General features: G+C 38.9%; 1 protein-coding gene across 3 annotated transcripts in view; it reads right to left on the reverse strand.

Moving 5' to 3' along the window:
• LOC116841223 overlaps positions 1 to 18,699 on the reverse strand; it is a 515,039-nt gene that overhangs the window by 84,182 nt on the left and 412,158 nt on the right. Inside the window, exons 6-7 of one of the 3 annotated variants that reach the window (XM_032808907.1) lie at positions 14,983 to 15,894; positions 13,245 to 13,421 (exon numbers count right to left, since the gene is read on the reverse strand). In XM_032808907.1, the coding sequence (XP_032664798.1) occupies positions 13,245 to 13,421; positions 14,983 to 15,894 (1,089 nt within the window). The remainder of the gene's footprint in view (positions 1 to 13,244; positions 13,422 to 14,982; positions 15,895 to 18,699) is intronic. The other 2 variants (XM_032808909.1, XM_032808910.1) reach the window with 2 other exon arrangements.

Consider the following 18,699-nt stretch of genomic DNA (forward strand, 5'->3'; position numbering starts at 1 on the left):
CTGAGATAAACAAATATTAAATAATGAAAGAAATAATTCGAATAATTAAAAATAAAAACGAATTTAAAATATTACATAATTCCTGAACGAGCTTCTTAATAAAAACGAATTTAAAATATTACATAAGTTCTGAACGAGTCTTCGAGCTTCATCAACATAAAGAAAACTGCAACAAGTGATCATTCGCAGCATTAAGGTAGGTCAACAGCTTATATATTTCGAGATTCTTTATTGACGCTTCAAGTTCGACAGAATTTGCAGAGTCAATGTAGAGTCAAAATTTCGACTCAGGTGGTCTATAAGTTCGACGGTATTCGTAGGCTAAATTTCAATTTACGTACTTCAATTCGGGTACTTTTGCAATTTGCGAGTGTATGTAAAGCGAGTGAAATTCAACGGGAAACAAATTGAACGGCTGATTCACATTAAATACATACAATGAATCAATCTTATTATTGAATTGGTCTTATCAAATAAGAATCAAACATATCAAAAATCATAGAACGCGAGTGTCTGCACTGTGAGGGAAAAATACCTAAAAAATAAAATATTTATTCGATAAGTACTATTATCAAACATATATCTACTTAAAAAAATTCAAATTCTTTTATTTAAATATAATAAACAATTGCTTTCATAAGAAGCTAAAATTTTAAGAAAATATTTTCTTATTTAAAAAATATTTTATTTCAATATAATAAATATGTTATTAGTACCCACTGAATAGATATTTTTTAATTCTTAGTAATGATCATTGAAATTTTCCTGATTGGAGCATCCACAGTTTCGGTATGTACAACCTGTGGAATTTTTGTATTAAACAAATATTGCACTAATTGACAGCTCGAAATTTAACTCAAAAATTTTTTTTCGTTTTCGTCATATATTGAACAATGTTCCAATTAATTTTTGCATATACTTTTGTTGTGTAAAAGCATTTGTAATTCTGTACAAGCAAGACGTAAACTTTGTAAAAAAAAGTCAATGTTGTGTCGGGAAATTTTTCATATTCTTATTAAACTTATGAATTCACATGCAAAGGTACAGCAATGTTCTTTCAAATTTTTTTGAGCGGAACAAAACTTGCGCTCAATTTATACATGCTACAGACTTTACTTTCAGAAAAATATCAACTTTAATTGACAGTGTCTGACAGACTGAGTTATATTCGAATTTCAATTCTGAAATTTTTTCTCGTTTTTGTTATACAATGTTCCAATTAATTCTCGTACATATTTTTATTGTAAGGGCATTTGTAGTATTGCGCAGCTGATACAACGTAAATTTTGCAGAAAAAAATAGTCTATCGGTAAAAATTTCGATTGCGGTATCCCTTTAGTTGTTATAAATTTCGCGGACGTGTATTTTGAACCATGCCGAGCTCCACGGTGTTGGAATGTTTGTGAAGATTATCGGGATGCGTATGAAGCGTTTCCGACGGAATATCAATATCGTGACTTCGACCTCCTGTCGGCCTCGCGTTACAGGGAAGATTCCAGAGCCCGGTCCCGATGAAACAAGAGCAATTCCGCGCGGCGGTAATTGGAACTTGTGTCGCAGTCGGTTCCTCGAGATCGATGCCGGGCTCTCTTGGCTTCGCGCTGCGAGATATATCGCGGCCGCCTCTCTCCCGGTCAGGTAGAGACCCTTTCGACGTAACACAGGTGCGCGGATGCAGAAACTCGCTCTCGCCGAGTCGTTAGACTCTCGAACGAACGAGATCATTTGCTCGCGGAAAATGGACCTCCGGCTAAAACGCGTCGCGTGGGTTGAGATGCGTGCGCTCGTTTCCGCGTTTAGCACTTACGGTAACGGCACGGAATAAGGCTCTCTTTTTGTTGCCGTCGTACGAGAGAAATTCTGCTTCTGCTGAGTGAAAGATTTCTCCCCAATGTCGGCGCGGATATTTATAGCCGTTACCTTGCGGCACGTATATTACGCAAAACAGCGCGTTACTGTGTAACGTGAGCCGATTTTCAACATGTTACGACCATATCATAATCCACATACTTGGATTGTAATACAGCGTAAATGTGTAATATTATTTGCACCGTCAACGAGGAGCCGTACGACTGAAAATAAGAGATTTGTTAAAGAGGAAGCTGCTAAATAAGGTTGACATGTGTAATCTTATGTATCTCAAACGGTTAATTTATTAACAATTAACGACTAACAATAGAACAACTAAAGCAGTCAAAATCACAACTTTATAATTTTTTAAGTGATAGAAATCACTTAAATTTATATTGATGCATTTTATATTTTTAATTGACAGTAAAATTATAAAAGGAAATGAATATTTTTCTTTTGCACATTATATATTTTTTTCAAAATTCTGTTATTCTAATCACTCTGAAAAATTGTTAACTCTAGAACACTCGATGGAGTCCATTTTGATTATTTTCTTTATCACTATTTCCGTTTTTCGTGGTTTAGGAAAAAATCCTTCATGATTTTTAATTATTTTTAAAGTAGAACACATTGAAGGAGTAACGAAAGAAGTCGATGATATTGTGATGAATTATTTTTTAGTTTATTTTAGGATGCCAGATTGAACACTTCATTTAATTATCAGTGTTGTAAAAACAGTGTACAAACAATTTTTTCAGATTTTAGTTTTCTAATAATGATATTAAATTTATATTTTATTCTGTGTTCAGTCACGTATATGTACACAGAGAGACAATATTGTAAAAAAAATTACAACCAAATTTTGGTCATCTTGGACAGTATAAAATTATATTGATATATTTTAAAATTATATTAATATCTGTTTAAAAATATTATGTACGTTTGACTTTTTACTATTTATTATATTTGACTACTTATTAATGTAATTTCTTGAATGTTTTTATATATCAAATAGATACATAAATATAAATTTGTTATTTCTGTAATAACTTACAATACAATTTTAGTATTATATAATATAAATTTACAAAAAAAAATTGTAAAGAAAAATATAAGTTTGATGTACTTTTTACTACAATATTTCCTCCAATATACCAAGTATAGAGGGTAAGAATAATTATGCATTTTACTGCAAGAAATAAGTTTGAAAAAATTATAAAAACTGCCACAAATTAGCTTACCATAGATAAAATGTCTAGATTTTGTAAATTATATTTTTAGTGTGTTTAGAAATCATTATTAATACGAGTAGGAACAGAGAGAGTTAAATATTTGAGTGGCAAAGAGTCAAAATGACTCTGAGCATCCAAAGATCACTTCCACTTATTCTAGTGCAAATCTAAGCGTGTTATTTCGGCTGAATCTCTTTTATGTTTTTCTTTTAAGTTACGTCATTTAATGCGCTTAAACGCATTAGATTATAATTTGCACGTTTCTCTTAGACGTGTTAATGCGTGACGATTTAAAACCGTAAAGACCCATAAAGAAAAAGAACTGTAGCCGAATCACACATTTAAGGTCTTGAAACAACACTATTGGATTTGCAGTGTGTTAACTGTCGATAGTTCCAGTGCTAACAGCGGTTCGACTGTTAATTACGGGTGCACTTAGGCTGGTTGATTTGAGGCGAAGGAGTTTGCGCAAATAATCCTCGCGATATCGCTTTAGTTCCGTAAAACGGGCCGCAAATCCCGCTATCGCTCACTGAGACATCACGTGGAAACGTAGAAGGACAAAATGTGACAAGCTGTCGCGGGACAGTCGAAAATCAGCCAGATTGCCATTTATATCTTGCTCCGCGTATTCTCGTAACACTTCCATTAAATCGTGTCTATTACCAAGACTAGAAATAATCGGGGAGTCGTGAATTCATCCCGCAAGTTCGCGATCTTTGCGGCCAAGTCGCCAAGTGGACGCGAATCGCCTAGTTAACGAAATTGCGATTTCACGCGGGTGTGTGTTGCATATTCAGCGTAACCGTGAAATCGGTGAAACGTTCGACCCAGGCGCGCTATATTAATACGATATCGAATGCGATTCTTGCGCGGGGAGGAGGAAAAGAGGGAGGAATCAAGATTCAGCGCGTAATTCACTTCGCCCGCTCGCGGAGATTCGCGGCCGCTAATTCTCGCCCGGCCGAGTTCTCCGCCATCTCGGGCCGAGAGCGAGACATCGCCGGAAATTTGTAACGCTGTATAACGAACTTTCAGTTCACGAATTCGTCGAGCATGAGATCCACTTCACAGCGAGCGGATTCAACTGTGTCGCTCCCGGCTTGGTCGGGAGGTTCTCATCGCGTACGCGTTTTACACCGCCGGGGTCGGATATATATCCGATTAAACGTTTGACGTAAAAATTAAATCGCCGCCGCCGAGGTAAGTCACCCTTAAATGCGATTTTAATTGACAGCGGATACGACGGCGGGGATCGAGCGAGCTTCAGCGCGCATGCGTGCGTGCGTGTGCGTCCAAAATGATTTTTCGCGCGAGTAATTTTCATGCCCGGCGCTCGACAATATTTCACTTGGCTCGCGTCGTGTTTTTATCGTGAGGTTCGAATTAAATCGTCGAATGGGGCGCGCGCGCGTGTATAGGCCGGTAAATAAAGCGATTATTAACAAATTCAGTAATTTATTCGATACAAATGTGATCAACCTCGTCAGAGAGACGGCGTAGCCAAATTGCGTGGAAGGAAGAGCGTGTTGCGAGGTTGAAAAGAGAGAAAGGACAGAAAGTTCTCCCCATTTTATTTCGAGTCACTCGACGAGGCAGTGTTTGATAATTTTCGCGGGAGCTACTGAGTTGTTTCTCCATACACGAAAAACGAAAGGAAAGGAAAAAAAAGCAAAAAAGAAAAAGAGGTGACACGCGCGCCGTCAAACGCGACAATGAACGAAGGAACGAGCGTACGTGCTAATTAATCATTAGCCCGCGCCACCGTGTAGCGGTCGATTTTATCCGCTATTTATATATTTGAAACCACAATGAATATCCGTAATTGATCGGCCAACCGAGTAATTAGCGCGGCTGTAATTGAGAGGAAATCGCGTTAAAGAAGCGCGCAAAGCGCTGAGCGAGCGCGCGGCGCTTCCCGATCGCAATTGCGTTTCCCATATTTGACGTTAATTGGCCACGCGGGCAATTAGTTACAAGCAATAATTATGGAGCAACAAGATCCGCGCCCGGCGCCAAAAACGCCGGCTAATCGCGCCCCGGTTATTCACGGCCACCGCGCCCGCTGTGACACCGAACAAAAAAATTTCCCAGCGTCTCCCCCTCCCCCTTCGCGCTGTTACTTTAACCAATGGGGGCAATTTACATATTTTGTCCCGGGCGTTGTGTGGCGCATCCTCGTTTCGTAGCTTAATTTAACCGGTCATTTGTTACAGCGAATTATCTGCGCTGTTTCCAATGAGTTGTGACATTTGTTGTGCGCGTCCGGGAAAGAATGGCGAAAGGGCGTTAATTCGCCCGGCTTTCAAATTGCAAGATAAGCCTCGTTAACTTTTGCACACGTGTGCGCGTACGTGCGTGAGAATTCGATGATCGAAATCACTCTATCTGGGATTTCTCATTTTCTTTTTTTATTGATAAAGCCGTAAAGCATTACCGAGCACGCGAGAAAAAAGTAACCATTACATATCGATAAAAATCTAATTCGCACAGGAGAACATTTTCTTCGCAGCAAATAATCTAGCAATAATTATTTTGCAGACAGATAGAGAGAGAGAGAAAGAGAGAGAGAGAGAGAGAGAGAGAGAGAGAGAGAGAGAGAGATCAGCGTATATCCTGCAAAATTATGGCTGAAATAATTTTAACTTTATCTCTCATTAAAACGAGTACAAAATACACGTCGGATTTATCGCGTGAAAAAATTCATTAACTTGTCGTTTGTCTCACTCTCTTTCTCTTTCTCTCTTCACACTCTTATTTTAAAATTAATTTTCTTCTGGTCTCCTGCGAACGCGCATTCGCGTTAAAACGCACAGCAGTAACGGATATTCTGCAACGGATTACAAGCGACTGCAATACTGATTAAACAACAAGAAGCCAGCTAGCTCGTAATTGACAAACGAAAGATTTCGGAGCGCTCAATTGTCGGATATGGTTTTAATGACCTATCGTTTTCCTCTTCTCTCTCTCTCTCTCTCTCTCCCCTTTTTGCTCGGAGAGTTAATTGCCGTGACGGAATTCCGATGAATCGATCCGAATGCGTTTCTCGTGGCCCTTTTTGTCATTTTTTTCACGTTCGTCATTCCCTTGGGAATCGCGACGTACAAACAAGCGGACACGTGACGTAGGCGCGAAATCGTTGCCCGTTATTGGCACGACTAAACAAACGCGCTGTCGTAATTATAACGCACGGCCGTGCTCATCGAACATAGTATCGATTTGAAGTACTTCGAGTGGTGTCAAGCGGTGGTGGCCCGTGAATCCCGTTCGTATTTTACGAACCAATTTTTACGCGATTTGTACATACATTTAGGACCGGGAAGTTTTAAAGTCTGTCGGCTATGTATTTCCATTTGGGACAGTCAGGTGTCACAAGAGAACCGGCCGATTTACGGCTATCAATCATCGCTTGAGAATTTGTCATCCGATGTTGTCGACAAACTGAATGCTCGCATTTATAGTGTTTATAAAATTGATTTCTTTACATTACAATTACGTTAACACATACATTACGCAATATATCCTTATTCAGGGCCTCACAAATCCAACATTGCACGCGAAGGATTAAAATAATATAATCTTCCGTTTGTTAAATACAATGTACAATATACAGTGTAGTTAATCCCTTTTATTGAAAACGGGGCAGCCTCAGCTTTTAAATATTTTTTGTTTCATGTCGCTATGACCTTTCTACATAAAAATATCGATGAGCAATTGACTAATCAAAAAGGAACTGAGGTCGCTGACAATGAGCGCGTTCCACTTGGACGTTTACGCGCTGTGAACGCTCACGCTTGTAAACGATCGTAAGTATCAAGATCGTGAGCGAAAAGAAAAAGATTAATGTCTATCTTAATTTTAGAAACATTAACCTTATTAGGATTATTTGACGACGAAGAAGATCCTTGCAACAAACACGTCAATTCGCTGCAAACGCTGTAAAAGCGTCCAAATAAAACGCACCCAATGTCGTGCGACATTTCTTTTGAAGTGCGTTGTATTCCTGAAAGGAGAGTCCACGGAAATGTGCTGCACGCGTTACCAATCGGTCATTTGGAACAAGCGAAGCTTGTTACTCCCGTAAATATTGAACATTCGGCGAAAAATCGATGTATGAATGTGAAACAAACGCTAATCTCCTTGGCATCTCGCGACGCACGCGCTTGGTATCATGACACGCGTTCGCGTGTGTAATTGCGCAACGTACTATACGCGATACATCATTACACAGAGATGCCAAAGCAGATGGAGGGATAGGGAGTGTCAAAAGTTTCCGTCGCGCAAAGTACGAAGTTTCGTGCGTGTACTTGGTCCGAAAATTTTCCTGTAGGGATTTCCGCCCCTAATCCATACTTTATTCGAATACGCCAACCGTAAAACCATGTGTGACGTTGTTTGCTTTTAATATATAATATATTAATATATTATATATTTATATATTATAATAATATATTCGGTCGAAAATTTTCTTTGAAAAAACGGAATTCATAATAGTGTTCTTTCTATCAAGCAGCATGAGTTAGTCTGATGAAATAAAATGATACAAAATGATATGGTTTGATGTAAAATATTGTTGGATCAAACGAATCGAAGTCAAACAAATAAGATCACTAAGTCCAATGAAACTTCTTTCTTTGTGTATTAGCCACTCCTAAAGCGTTCGAAAAGAAAAGAATACGTAAATCCAATATTGTTCCCGGGACGTTTTCGTGGAAGATCAGCCCAACATTTAAATTTCCTTAAATATTATATATTATATAATATATTATAATATATAATATATTATTTGATTATATTTTAAATTAAGTTTTGTTGGATCATTATGTTATTTGAAAAAAGCTATTGCTTGAAATGTTGCTAAATCTAATCTATCGTTTGTATTAACTAATATAACTCTAATAGAAGTGAGAGAGAAGCACTGTAAGATTAAAATGACGAAGCACGCTGCAGCTTGTCTCTCACTCACTTATTCATTTCTTCCCCACAAATGACGGACGGTCTCCTAACTCTGACTTGAGGAATTCTAGTGGTCAATAAAAAGGATGGGCGACGAGATAATCTTCATCACAAGATGATAGAATAGGAAATCACGGTGGAAAAAGGACGAACACGATGAAATAATAAAAAAGATAGACGTCAGTAACACGAAAAAAGAAATGTCAAATTTTTTCAACATTATTTATACAGTCTTTTTCCACTAAAATATAATGAGTTAATTAAATACAAATATTTTCTTCTTTGAACCAAGCAATAAAATTATTTGAAAAGTTAAGCAACCGTACTTATTGATTGAAAAATTAGTTTCTTTGGGCCATTCAGATAATAAAATTTGTTTAAATGCAATAAAGTTTATTTATTAAATCCAAAAGAATGTTTTTCTTTGTGTAAAAAATAAATTTCCGATTTCTCTCTCTCTTTCTTTCTCTATATTTTTTTTAAGAGAAAAAAGAGAGAGACTAAATAAAGATACAAAATGAAAGTATGGTCTAATTTCTTGGCACTGTTGATAGTATAAATTGACAACTTTGTGCACTTGAAATCTTCCGCATGATGAAAAATTTAATATCTCCATTACACGAGAGATTCGTCATACAGAATTTTAATTGGCCTTACATATACATATACCGCGCGTAATCTATTGCCACAGGCCGAAATGTCATGCGAAAAATCTTAAGGTTCTCTTGAGAGAACCTTAAGATTTCGCGGAAAGACGAAATTAGGCTGTTGGCGGAATCTGCTTCTCTTAATCAACGACGAGCGAGAGATCGGGCGAGTTGGCGCGCACCTGCTCTCTCAGCAGCTTCCCTCGAATCCGGGAAACGGCGATCGATGTAAAACCGTCGTGTAATATCGAATACGACGAAAACTTGGGCGAGTCTTGGGTACGATGGGCGGATTAAAGTTCGAAATCCGGCGGCTCGGAGAAATAATATGCGGACGCGCAGTAGAGATACGAGTAGAGGCAGGAAATGAGAGCAACCGGCGAGAGAGAGAGTCGAAATTAAATTAAACTTTCGCCGCGATAAATCTTACTCGTTGAGGTGATATCTTCGCGAGATATTACGCGGAGATGCGATCGATCCTTCGTTCTTTCACCACGCCGGCGGAAAATCGCGATCGTCGGACCGCGAGAGCGAGAGAGAGAGATGAAGAGAGGGTCTCTCGAAATTAATTTCTATTATTTCCTCGTTCTATCATTTTCCTTCACTTATTGCGTATCGCTAATTACAGATATCATATCTTCCTGATATATCATTTTTAATACTTCCGGTACTTGAAAGTTTTTCAAGAAATCGTACTTCACATGGAAAAGAGGAATTTGAGTCAGAATTTAAGATACATCAACTAGGCTATTTAGTAGGATATGAATGAACTATATTTTTGGTTAAGATAAACAAATAAATTTGGTTACAAGTGTTTGGTTGAAGTAATTAGACAAGTTTAGTTTCTTTAAACAACGTGAAAAAAATTATATTCGCGTTCCTTATTAGAAATTTTATCACTTTTTTAAACTGAAAGTTGTTTCTCAAGATGATTATTTTGTTTGGAATTTAATTGATTCGACGTTATATTGTATTTGAAGTAATCGTCTTTATACTGAAAAAGTTATTTTTGTATTTAGAAAAAAGTATTTGGGTACATTTGGTTGGTATTACTATGTTTGTGCTAAGTAGGATGTATTAGTGAGAAAGCAAGAAATAACAAGCGGCAGTTAAATTTTTTGGTTGCAATTACCAAACATTTGATTCATCGCATTTTAAACAAATTTTGACAATTTTTGTTTTGATAACAAAATTTTTTTTCAGTGAGATTCGAATCCGGGGTATTCGGACTTTGAGTCGTCTATGTATGTGCTACGCCACATTTCTCGACATATCTTTTATATATTGACCTATGATCTAACAGGCGTTGAACATCAGAATATGTGATTATAATAATCAGAAATTCTGCTTAGAAATTCTGTTTAATCAACAATCATTGATTAAACATGTCACATTCATCCAATCATACTTTACAGTCATAATAAACCGACACTTGGGTATTATAACTGAATCAACAGTAACCAAACTCTGATCGTTGTTAGGACTAAATGTTCTGGCTGATTGCCAAAATATTTCATTATAATAATTCCGAAATTCCGTTTAGTCCAACCAAATCTTGTTTTAGTCAAACATGGAAAAAACATTAAAGATATCACTTGCCTATATATAGTCTCCCTAACAGGAAAATTAGTGTTATTTTTTGCTTATATATACAAGATATAGTAACTATGTTACTCTAAAAGCGATGCACCAGCCTTCTTTATTGCTTATCCATATGAGTTTGAGCAGTACTTTTAGTGCTGTAAAGTGCAACCAAACTCTTTCTTTCTAACCATAGAATATATGAATGTAGCAACCATAGTAGTTTTCTCCGTGTATGTCACGTGAATCCAACCGTGGTTGTTTTCTTCCGTGCACGGCTGTGATATCAGTCTCGTGAATCTACTTCATTATCTCAATTAGAATGGGAGTAATTTTGCACAATTTTTATGTTGTCATCTCTTGTTTTCTATATAATTTAATATATTCCTTCCCCGCGCGTGTGTTTGTTTTCGGCGAGGCGTCGCGACATCCGCAATTTTAATTTTGCTGATGCATAAGTTATGCGTGTGCGGTTACGCATGAACGAATAAATAAACGTAAAAGTCGCACGAAGAAATAAATAAAATGTTGCTGTGCGTCGCGCACAGAGGTGAAAATGTAAAAGGTCTGGGGCTTCGGCCGGGAAGCTCGCGATTTCAAGTGCGGCAATTTATTTATTTGGCGAATAATAAAGTCGTGCGCGGAAATACATTTTGTTGCGCGGAAACTAATGAATTTAATTGCGCTGGGCGCGTTGCATCGGCAACCGAGGGCTACTTTTATTGTGACCGGTTATCACTATTCGATATATTGAAGCGGACGTGCCTTTTTTCAACCGCGGAAAAATTATTTCGGACGCGCGAAGATTTATCCGACCGCGGTGTAATTAATATTCTCGGCGAGGTATCGCCATGAATTTTCGAAATTCCATTGCGGCGTGTAACGCCGCGCGAATACTCTCTCTTTCTCTTTGCTTCCTCATCCTCCGTGTTTTTCTTCCCATATCTATAACATGTAAACGGGAAATCCTATCGAAAATCCTATTTATCGTATCGAATCCATCCATAACGGGCAATCAATTTTCGGACACGTGACATAAAAAGTTTCACGTTTATTGTGAAAATTCGGATAGAAATAACCTCCATGAAACGCGTCGAAATTCTCTCGCGCGTTCACGTACGAACAGAGCGGCGAATATATGTTCAATGCGTTCTTCCAGCGTTTTAAATTTTATTTCCATTATCACGGAATCGTTCCGCGCGAGAGTAAGACAATATTATTTTTCTGAATTTCGCTTTTTTTCGAATAAATGTACGTGGTCTATTTTCTTTTTCCTTCTTCCAACTAGCTTTGCAAGTGAAATTACAAGTGCAAGTTCACTGCTTTCATATTAGTCTACATTGGGAGAAAAAAATATCTAAAAAATAGTAGATATTTATTTGGTTTAAATAGTAATTTAAATATTTAATAGTTAAATATTTAAGTAATATAAATAATTGCAAAAGTTAAGATTTTATTAAAGTGTTAAGAAAATGTACATTTTCTTATTTAAAAAATATTTTACTATATTATTTTACAAGTATAAAAACTTCAATATATTAATACAATTAAAACTCTGTTATTGTTACCTACAGAATAAATATCTACTATTGCTGAGATATCCTTTTTCTCTATAATACTGAGTGGATACTAATTTATGTAAAATGTATAATTTACGTATTTATTTAAATAGAACAAATAATTGTTTTCGTGAAAAGTTAAGATTTTATTAAGGATTTTAAGAAAATGTACGTTTTCTTATTTAAAAAAAATATTTTATTATATTATGGTATAAGGAAAACTTTTTTGTTGCTATTCACTGAATAAATATCTACTATTTCTTAATATCTCTTCTCTCAGTGTGATACGTGCGTTAAAAAAATAATTCATTATATATGTTTTACGTAAAATTTAAGCAACAAAGAGAGGAAATAATATATTAAAATACCGCTCTTTCTCTTAATGTTTATTTTACTGTACATATTAACTATAAAGCAGTAGTGTAAATTAATAATGTATATATAAATTTAATAATTAAAATTTTCAAAATTAACATTTCAACGAAAATAATTGAAACAGGTCAACTGTGATCTTTCGTGTAAAATACAGCCCAATTACCGTTTTGTAAAAATGAAAATATTTCGATACGTTCGAGAGGCAATATAAAACCATTTGCCGCCATTCGTTAAAAAGTAATGCCAATTGCCGCGTCGTGTCTACGACGGTAGTCGTGTACATAAAAGAGGTCTCACGCGTCGCTTCTTTTTTTTTCTCAATTTTCTTCGCGCGCAAACTCATTTATCCGTCAACGGAGAGCACCGTTGCGTTACAATGGGCAGTTTGCAGGAAAAATATGAATTTGCGCGGCGCATTAAAACAAATAGAATTTTCCATGACGTGTGGTTTGCTGGTGACGTCGCACCGCTCTTAACTCGACCTACCGACCAAGAAAGATCATCTTAGTGGAAAAATTTATGATCACGCATTATTATTCGCGCGCTTTATTATTCGCGCGCTTTATTATTCGCGCTGATTGCACGGCAATCGGAATATCAGGAGAAGCGATCTTCATCGATTTCTGACGTCACGCATTATCCCGCGTATAGTCTCGCGCTAACGCTCAACGAGAAATTTTCATAGAATCCAGTTCGTTTTTAAATTTCAAACACGTGTATTTCATAAAAAGAAATTGATGAAGCAGTAAGCTTCTTCCTCCACTAATCCAAATAGCGAAGCTATCCTAAAAGACGGTAGTTTGCATTTTTTTGGCGCTACCTGTGCTTCACCAATTAAGTCTATGTATTAAGCGCACGTTTTAGACTTAATTAATTAAACTCGTTAACTGTTCGTATTATAAAATGGATTTTCGTCTTGCTTTGACCTCTACTATCTGTTATTTAAATATTTGGCGGTTGATGTGGGACACCAATATTTAAAGTCATGATAATCACGTTATCATGAAAGCTTATTTGACTGGAAATAAAGCAATGAGACTCACGTTCGAAATCGTCCGTCTGATTCCTCTTGTGGTGGCTGCGATGATGATGGCCGCCTGGGATGGGAAGCTGCTTCATGGCAAGCAGATCCTGATGGTCGGCATCGATCAGCGGATTCTCCAACTGCGACTCGATCACCTCTAAGCTGGTGGAGTTGTCGGGATGGGCGATGACCTTCACTGTAAACGGCCGGGCGTAACAAGTTTGGCAGAAAAGGCGCGATCTTTAGGTAGAGTCCAACATTCTCGCGAGAGGTCTTTAAGAGGTATCCACTATGCGATATCCTCGCGAAGAGGAGAGCGCAAAGAAGATCGGATCTAGCGCAAAGATCACAACGGCGGGATTGCGTATATCTAAAATTGCACTCGCGAGCGAGCGAGCGAGGCCACGCGTGGGAAATGTCGTTACAAAATTGCGAGAGAGCGTCCTCTACGGAAAGTTCGCGAAAATATTTATAGCCGGCGCGAGTTTAGCTGCTACGATGCGCAGCGTGACGCGAGGGCCATGAGAAATTAATGCGACGGAATTGAAAGCTTTTTTTCCCCCGGCAGCTGCAGTCGCATCGGAGTGCGAGAACGAGAAATGATTAATCGCGACTTTCTGACCCGTCTTAAGTGCACTCAGGCACGTTGAATGAGATTTCTTTTCCGTTGAATGAAGAAATAAGCAAAGAAGCGATTGCCGGGAAAGTCGCATCTCTCGCAGCGGCAGCAAATGCACTCGGCTTTTTTATTTGTAAGCGGTAAAGAAGTCAATTAGGCAATGAATGGTTTAGGAATCCCGTGAAGGATTTAACACAATCAAGTCTTAACCTCGACAGTAATACAATGATTGTCATGACAATAATGAATGAAAATTTACACAATTCCTGCTTTTACAAAAATAATATTAGTACATACTAATATTCCCGTCGGGCTAATTCTTCGGTTCTTCAGCTTTCATTAACCTTTAAAGATTAATGCTATTTGTTACACAGTGTCGCTAAATGAGTCATTTGCAAATCTCAATGAATAAAACTTCTTTTACTAGAGCGAAGAATTGTTTCTGAAATGTCTATAGAATAGATTTCTAATTGGCTAAACATTAAGAAAGAGCTTAGTCAAAACTAGTGCGACTTGCACTTTCGATATCTGCCTTCACCCTGTTGAAAATTCATTCAATTCACTTTCGCCATCAAAGCATTAGAAGTCGTCACAAAAGAAACATGATACAGACCATCTAAATTCATAGTTTACCTGTACGGAATGGTGAATAACACACGAATAATCAGTTCCTTCAGTCGCTAAATGAATGATCGGAAATAGATTACGCTGGGACATAGATGGGGGCAAATACTTTAGTCTTCATCTCTTACACCGATTAGATAAAAGTGAAATGGCATTAGAACATTCCTCAGTGACTCTCAGTAGAGAGAATCAATAGTGATTTAAAAGCAGCTTTCAGAGACGTCTTTCAATGCGACACGCGAAATTCAACAACTCTATCTTTATTAAGAGCGACAGCCGCGAAACACATCCTAAAAATGACTCAAGCTGCGAGTACAGCACGTCTATCACGTAAAAGTTGCCAAGTTCTCGGATTGGTTCGTGCTTGACTTGAGCACGAACGTCGAGATACCGCGCCCATCGCAGTGCCCGGCGTGTACGACCCGAGTAGGGTCCAGCAATCCTCCGAGAATCCTTGACGCGACCAGTCAGGTGATTCTTTTGCTGAGCACGCGCCGGTGGACCCGCTACGAACCTTGGCCAACGAACTCTTCGAAGGTCTCGCGGAGATCGAAGAGCCTGTCGACGGGCAGCGCGCCGATCTTGAACTCGTCGAGGTCGTCGAGATCGTCGTCGGCGCGGTCGAAGATCGCGCGGTGCTCGTAGGTGGGTCTGGGCGCGAACTTCCTCTGTGCCGGCAGCCGGGGTGCCTCGGCGTGGCCGGGCCCCAACGGCTCGTCCTGCACGGTAGGCGTGGGACGAGCGGCCGCCGGCGCGTACGAGCCCGCCGACGACGACGACAGCGTCGCGACGACGGACGGCGGTGCGGGTAGTGCGGGGTGCTGACGATGGTGCTGGTGCTGGTGCTGTTGGTGATGGTGGTGGTGGTGCCGATACTGGTGCGGGTGTGCGTCATGCTCGCTTTGGGGCGGCAGGTGCACTGTGCTGGAGGCGCGATCATGCTTGGACAACGAAGACGAAGAAGAAGAAGAAGAAGAAGAAAAGGAGGATGAGGAAGAAGAAGAAGAGAAGGAGAAGGAGGAAGAAGATCCATCCGTCGACCGATCCGGATGATTAACGGCTGGACGCGAGGTCGCCAATCGATCCTCGAACCGATTCATGTCGGTGTCGTACCGATCCGAATCGGACCGAGGATCGTATGCCTCGACGACGAGAACAGCCGGTCTGCCGGGTAGTTCCGGCGCCTCCTGATGACGATGCCGATGGCCATGGCGATGGCGGTGTTGTTCGCCGGGCTCCCGTATGTCGTACGTGCTCTCGGGGTCGTAGTACGGCGGGGTGCGCGCGGTCCCGGGGAACAGAAAATAGGGGTACATACTGGTCGGCGGCAACCAGATCTCCTGGTAGTTCTCCTGCTGCGGGTCGAACGGGTACAGGGCTGAGTCCGTGCCCGACAGGTCTACGGAGGTGGAGGAGGGCAGGAACTCTGTAACACAGAAGCAGAGCCGCGGACGAGAATGGGGTGAGTGAGGGTGCGCGTTCGCCATTGGTACGCAACGTGCGGGTCTGCGTGCTGTTGTTGTAGGGTCGAGTGTCGTGACGGTGGCGGTGATGGTGATGATGGTAGTGGTGGTGGTAGTGGTGGTGGTAGTGGTGGTGGTAGTGGTGGTAGTAGTGGTGGTAGTGATGGTGCAAGGGTATAACGGACGTTGACAGAGGATCGCCGTGGAAGGGAGATCCCGAGCTGATCGCGAGGGCTTGATGTGCCGGTTTGTGCCTGCTGGGGATAAATCATCGCGTCGGTCGATCATCGTGGATAAGGATAATTGTGGAAAGACTATTTGTCCGGGGAAATTATGGAGAGGCGCGTCGCGGTCTCGTGTAACTTCCCGTGCCGCAAGATAAGCTTAGGAAATTCGCAGAGATCAGAGTCTTCTTTACTTCAGAAGACAAATGGGTTGGAGGTTTGAATTAATATTGGACGCTCGACATCGAGTATTTAATTCCGTTTATAATTAACTAGTGCGTCGCATTTTGAAGGCATTAGATTGACTTGTTGATATTTTTAGTAGAAAGAAACTGCACAAAAGATCTCGCAAAGAGAGAAAGGAGGACGATAAGGCCTGGGGTCATCATGTTGTTTTATATTTGGTTTGCAAACCTGAATATATCAGTTGTATGAGATACATTTACGCATGGAACAGTGTACGAAAAATGACGATAATAGGAGAGAAGACACACATATCCGAGTAAATTGGATTACGTTGCACAGAAAATAACTGACGAACAATGCTTTGTTGCACGCAAGCATCATCCACAGCTCTTGAAATAAATATCAAACAGGAATGTATTTGCAACGGGTGCTCGAAGCGCTCGTAAATAGGTAGTTAAATTAACTAGCGATTGCCGGATCTTTTCAACTGCCCATTGAAAAATTTCACACTTCATCGCGACGCACTTTCAACGTTCGCGCTTTTGATATCTTGATCGGCATTCGTTTCAAGCGCGCTCTCGTCCGCAATGGCGCGCTCATAATAAGCTACAAAATCGATTTGTCATTCCTGGTGAGGATAAAAACTCTCTATTGCCAGGTATGTTAAATACGAGGAATGTACAACATGTACGAGAAGAGGTAACAAATTATAGGAGAGACCAGTTGGACCACAAGGGTCATGTTGGCATTTGCTTTGTTTAGGCATTTGCTTTGTATTTGAGAGAAACAGTGGAAACGAAATCGCAAAATGTTCCTTTGAGATACTTTTCCCTTTTTATTAGAATTCTCTCTTGATTAGTTTCATTAGAATTATTAGAATTCATTAAAATGATATTACAGTTAAGAAGAAGAGTTAGAAGAAGCTGATTTAAAAGTTGCCAAATAGCGTCTCGACACATTTTGTGTTAATATTCTCCATCGTGAATAAATAAACTTAAGTTATCAATTAGAATAAAGTTTTCTGCAAATACATGATATACTTTGCTTCGGGCAATGAAATAAATTTTCCTTCATAAAATTAAAAACAGATGTAGACAGACGAGTTGACCAATATTTAAAAACCAGCAGGTGACTGTGAAGGGGTTGTGGAGAACTCTAGTAGAAAATCCAAATTAAATCAGAAGATTAGAAACTAAGTCAAGATATGTATTTTATATGTGGCCTTCTTATGCAGGATTCACACTGTGTTTGACATTTGATATTTGACATATGATGTTCCGATATTCACATAGAGGAAATGAGATTTCTATGAACTTTTAATAAATTTTATTCAATTAAAAGAAATTAATCTATATTGGAATAGTTCATGCAACTCAATTTTTGACTCAAAAAATATAACTGTTTGGCTAATCAAGTAATTTGATTGTTTGATCGTTTATTTTTTGGTTTAAAGAACAAAACTTCTTTCCTTAATTTTCTCATTTTATTAAAAAGACAATTATGTTTAAATAATCTCAAGAAACTTGACATTTATTTTTTTACATAATTGACGGTCTATCCTTTTTATGCAACTCTACCGTGTACAGCTCTCCTTCCTCGTGATTTCTAGAAATTAAATTTTATTTTGTTTAAATAATAACCCCAGACAACATAATGTCTAAAATCGGGACATAAGATGTCTTAAAGATAATCTTTAAAACGCTTTAAAAATATTTATATGTAAATCGTTTGAAAGACATCTTAAAGATGATCTTTAAGACGTTTTATGTCCCGATTTTAGACATTATGTTGTCTGGAAGCGCTTTTTTCTATCAAACAACATGGTTTAATTTAATAGAGCAAATGATACTTGATACAAAATCATATGCAGTGTGAATCCTGGTTCATTAGGCAACTTACCCCAACATCAGGGCAAGATGGCCATATTGCAGCATGTTCATATTTCGATTATTACGAACAAAATATATGGTTTACAGGATTGTGAATAGCATAAAAATCTAGAGGTTGTCTATATCATATATGTATAGTCAATTACGATAATTAGTTGCGGGGAAAATGATAACTTCGAAATTTTGAAATTTGATCCAACTTGACCTGGTTTCTCTTACATTTTCTATAGCCGAGAATACTTTTTCAAGTGTTGAATCGCATTCGGCGAAGAGAAAGCCTCGTGCTTTTAAGATCCCGAGTCGAAAAATTGAACGAAAAATTCTCTAACGGAGCATATTTTCATCGCTTCACTTTTCACGTTCTCTCAGCATCACGGCCGTATGAAAGGCGCAATTAACCGGTCGTAAATTACTCAGGGCTCGTTATTAACAAGCCGCAAATATCGTTCTGCTCCTCCTGAATGTCCTC

Source organism: Odontomachus brunneus, unplaced genomic scaffold (genome assembly GCF_010583005.1).
Source record: "Odontomachus brunneus isolate Ranch 3 - 2012 unplaced genomic scaffold, Obru_v1 Obru_scaffold_014, whole genome shotgun sequence".
NCBI lineage: Eukaryota > Metazoa > Arthropoda > Insecta > Hymenoptera > Formicidae > Odontomachus > Odontomachus brunneus.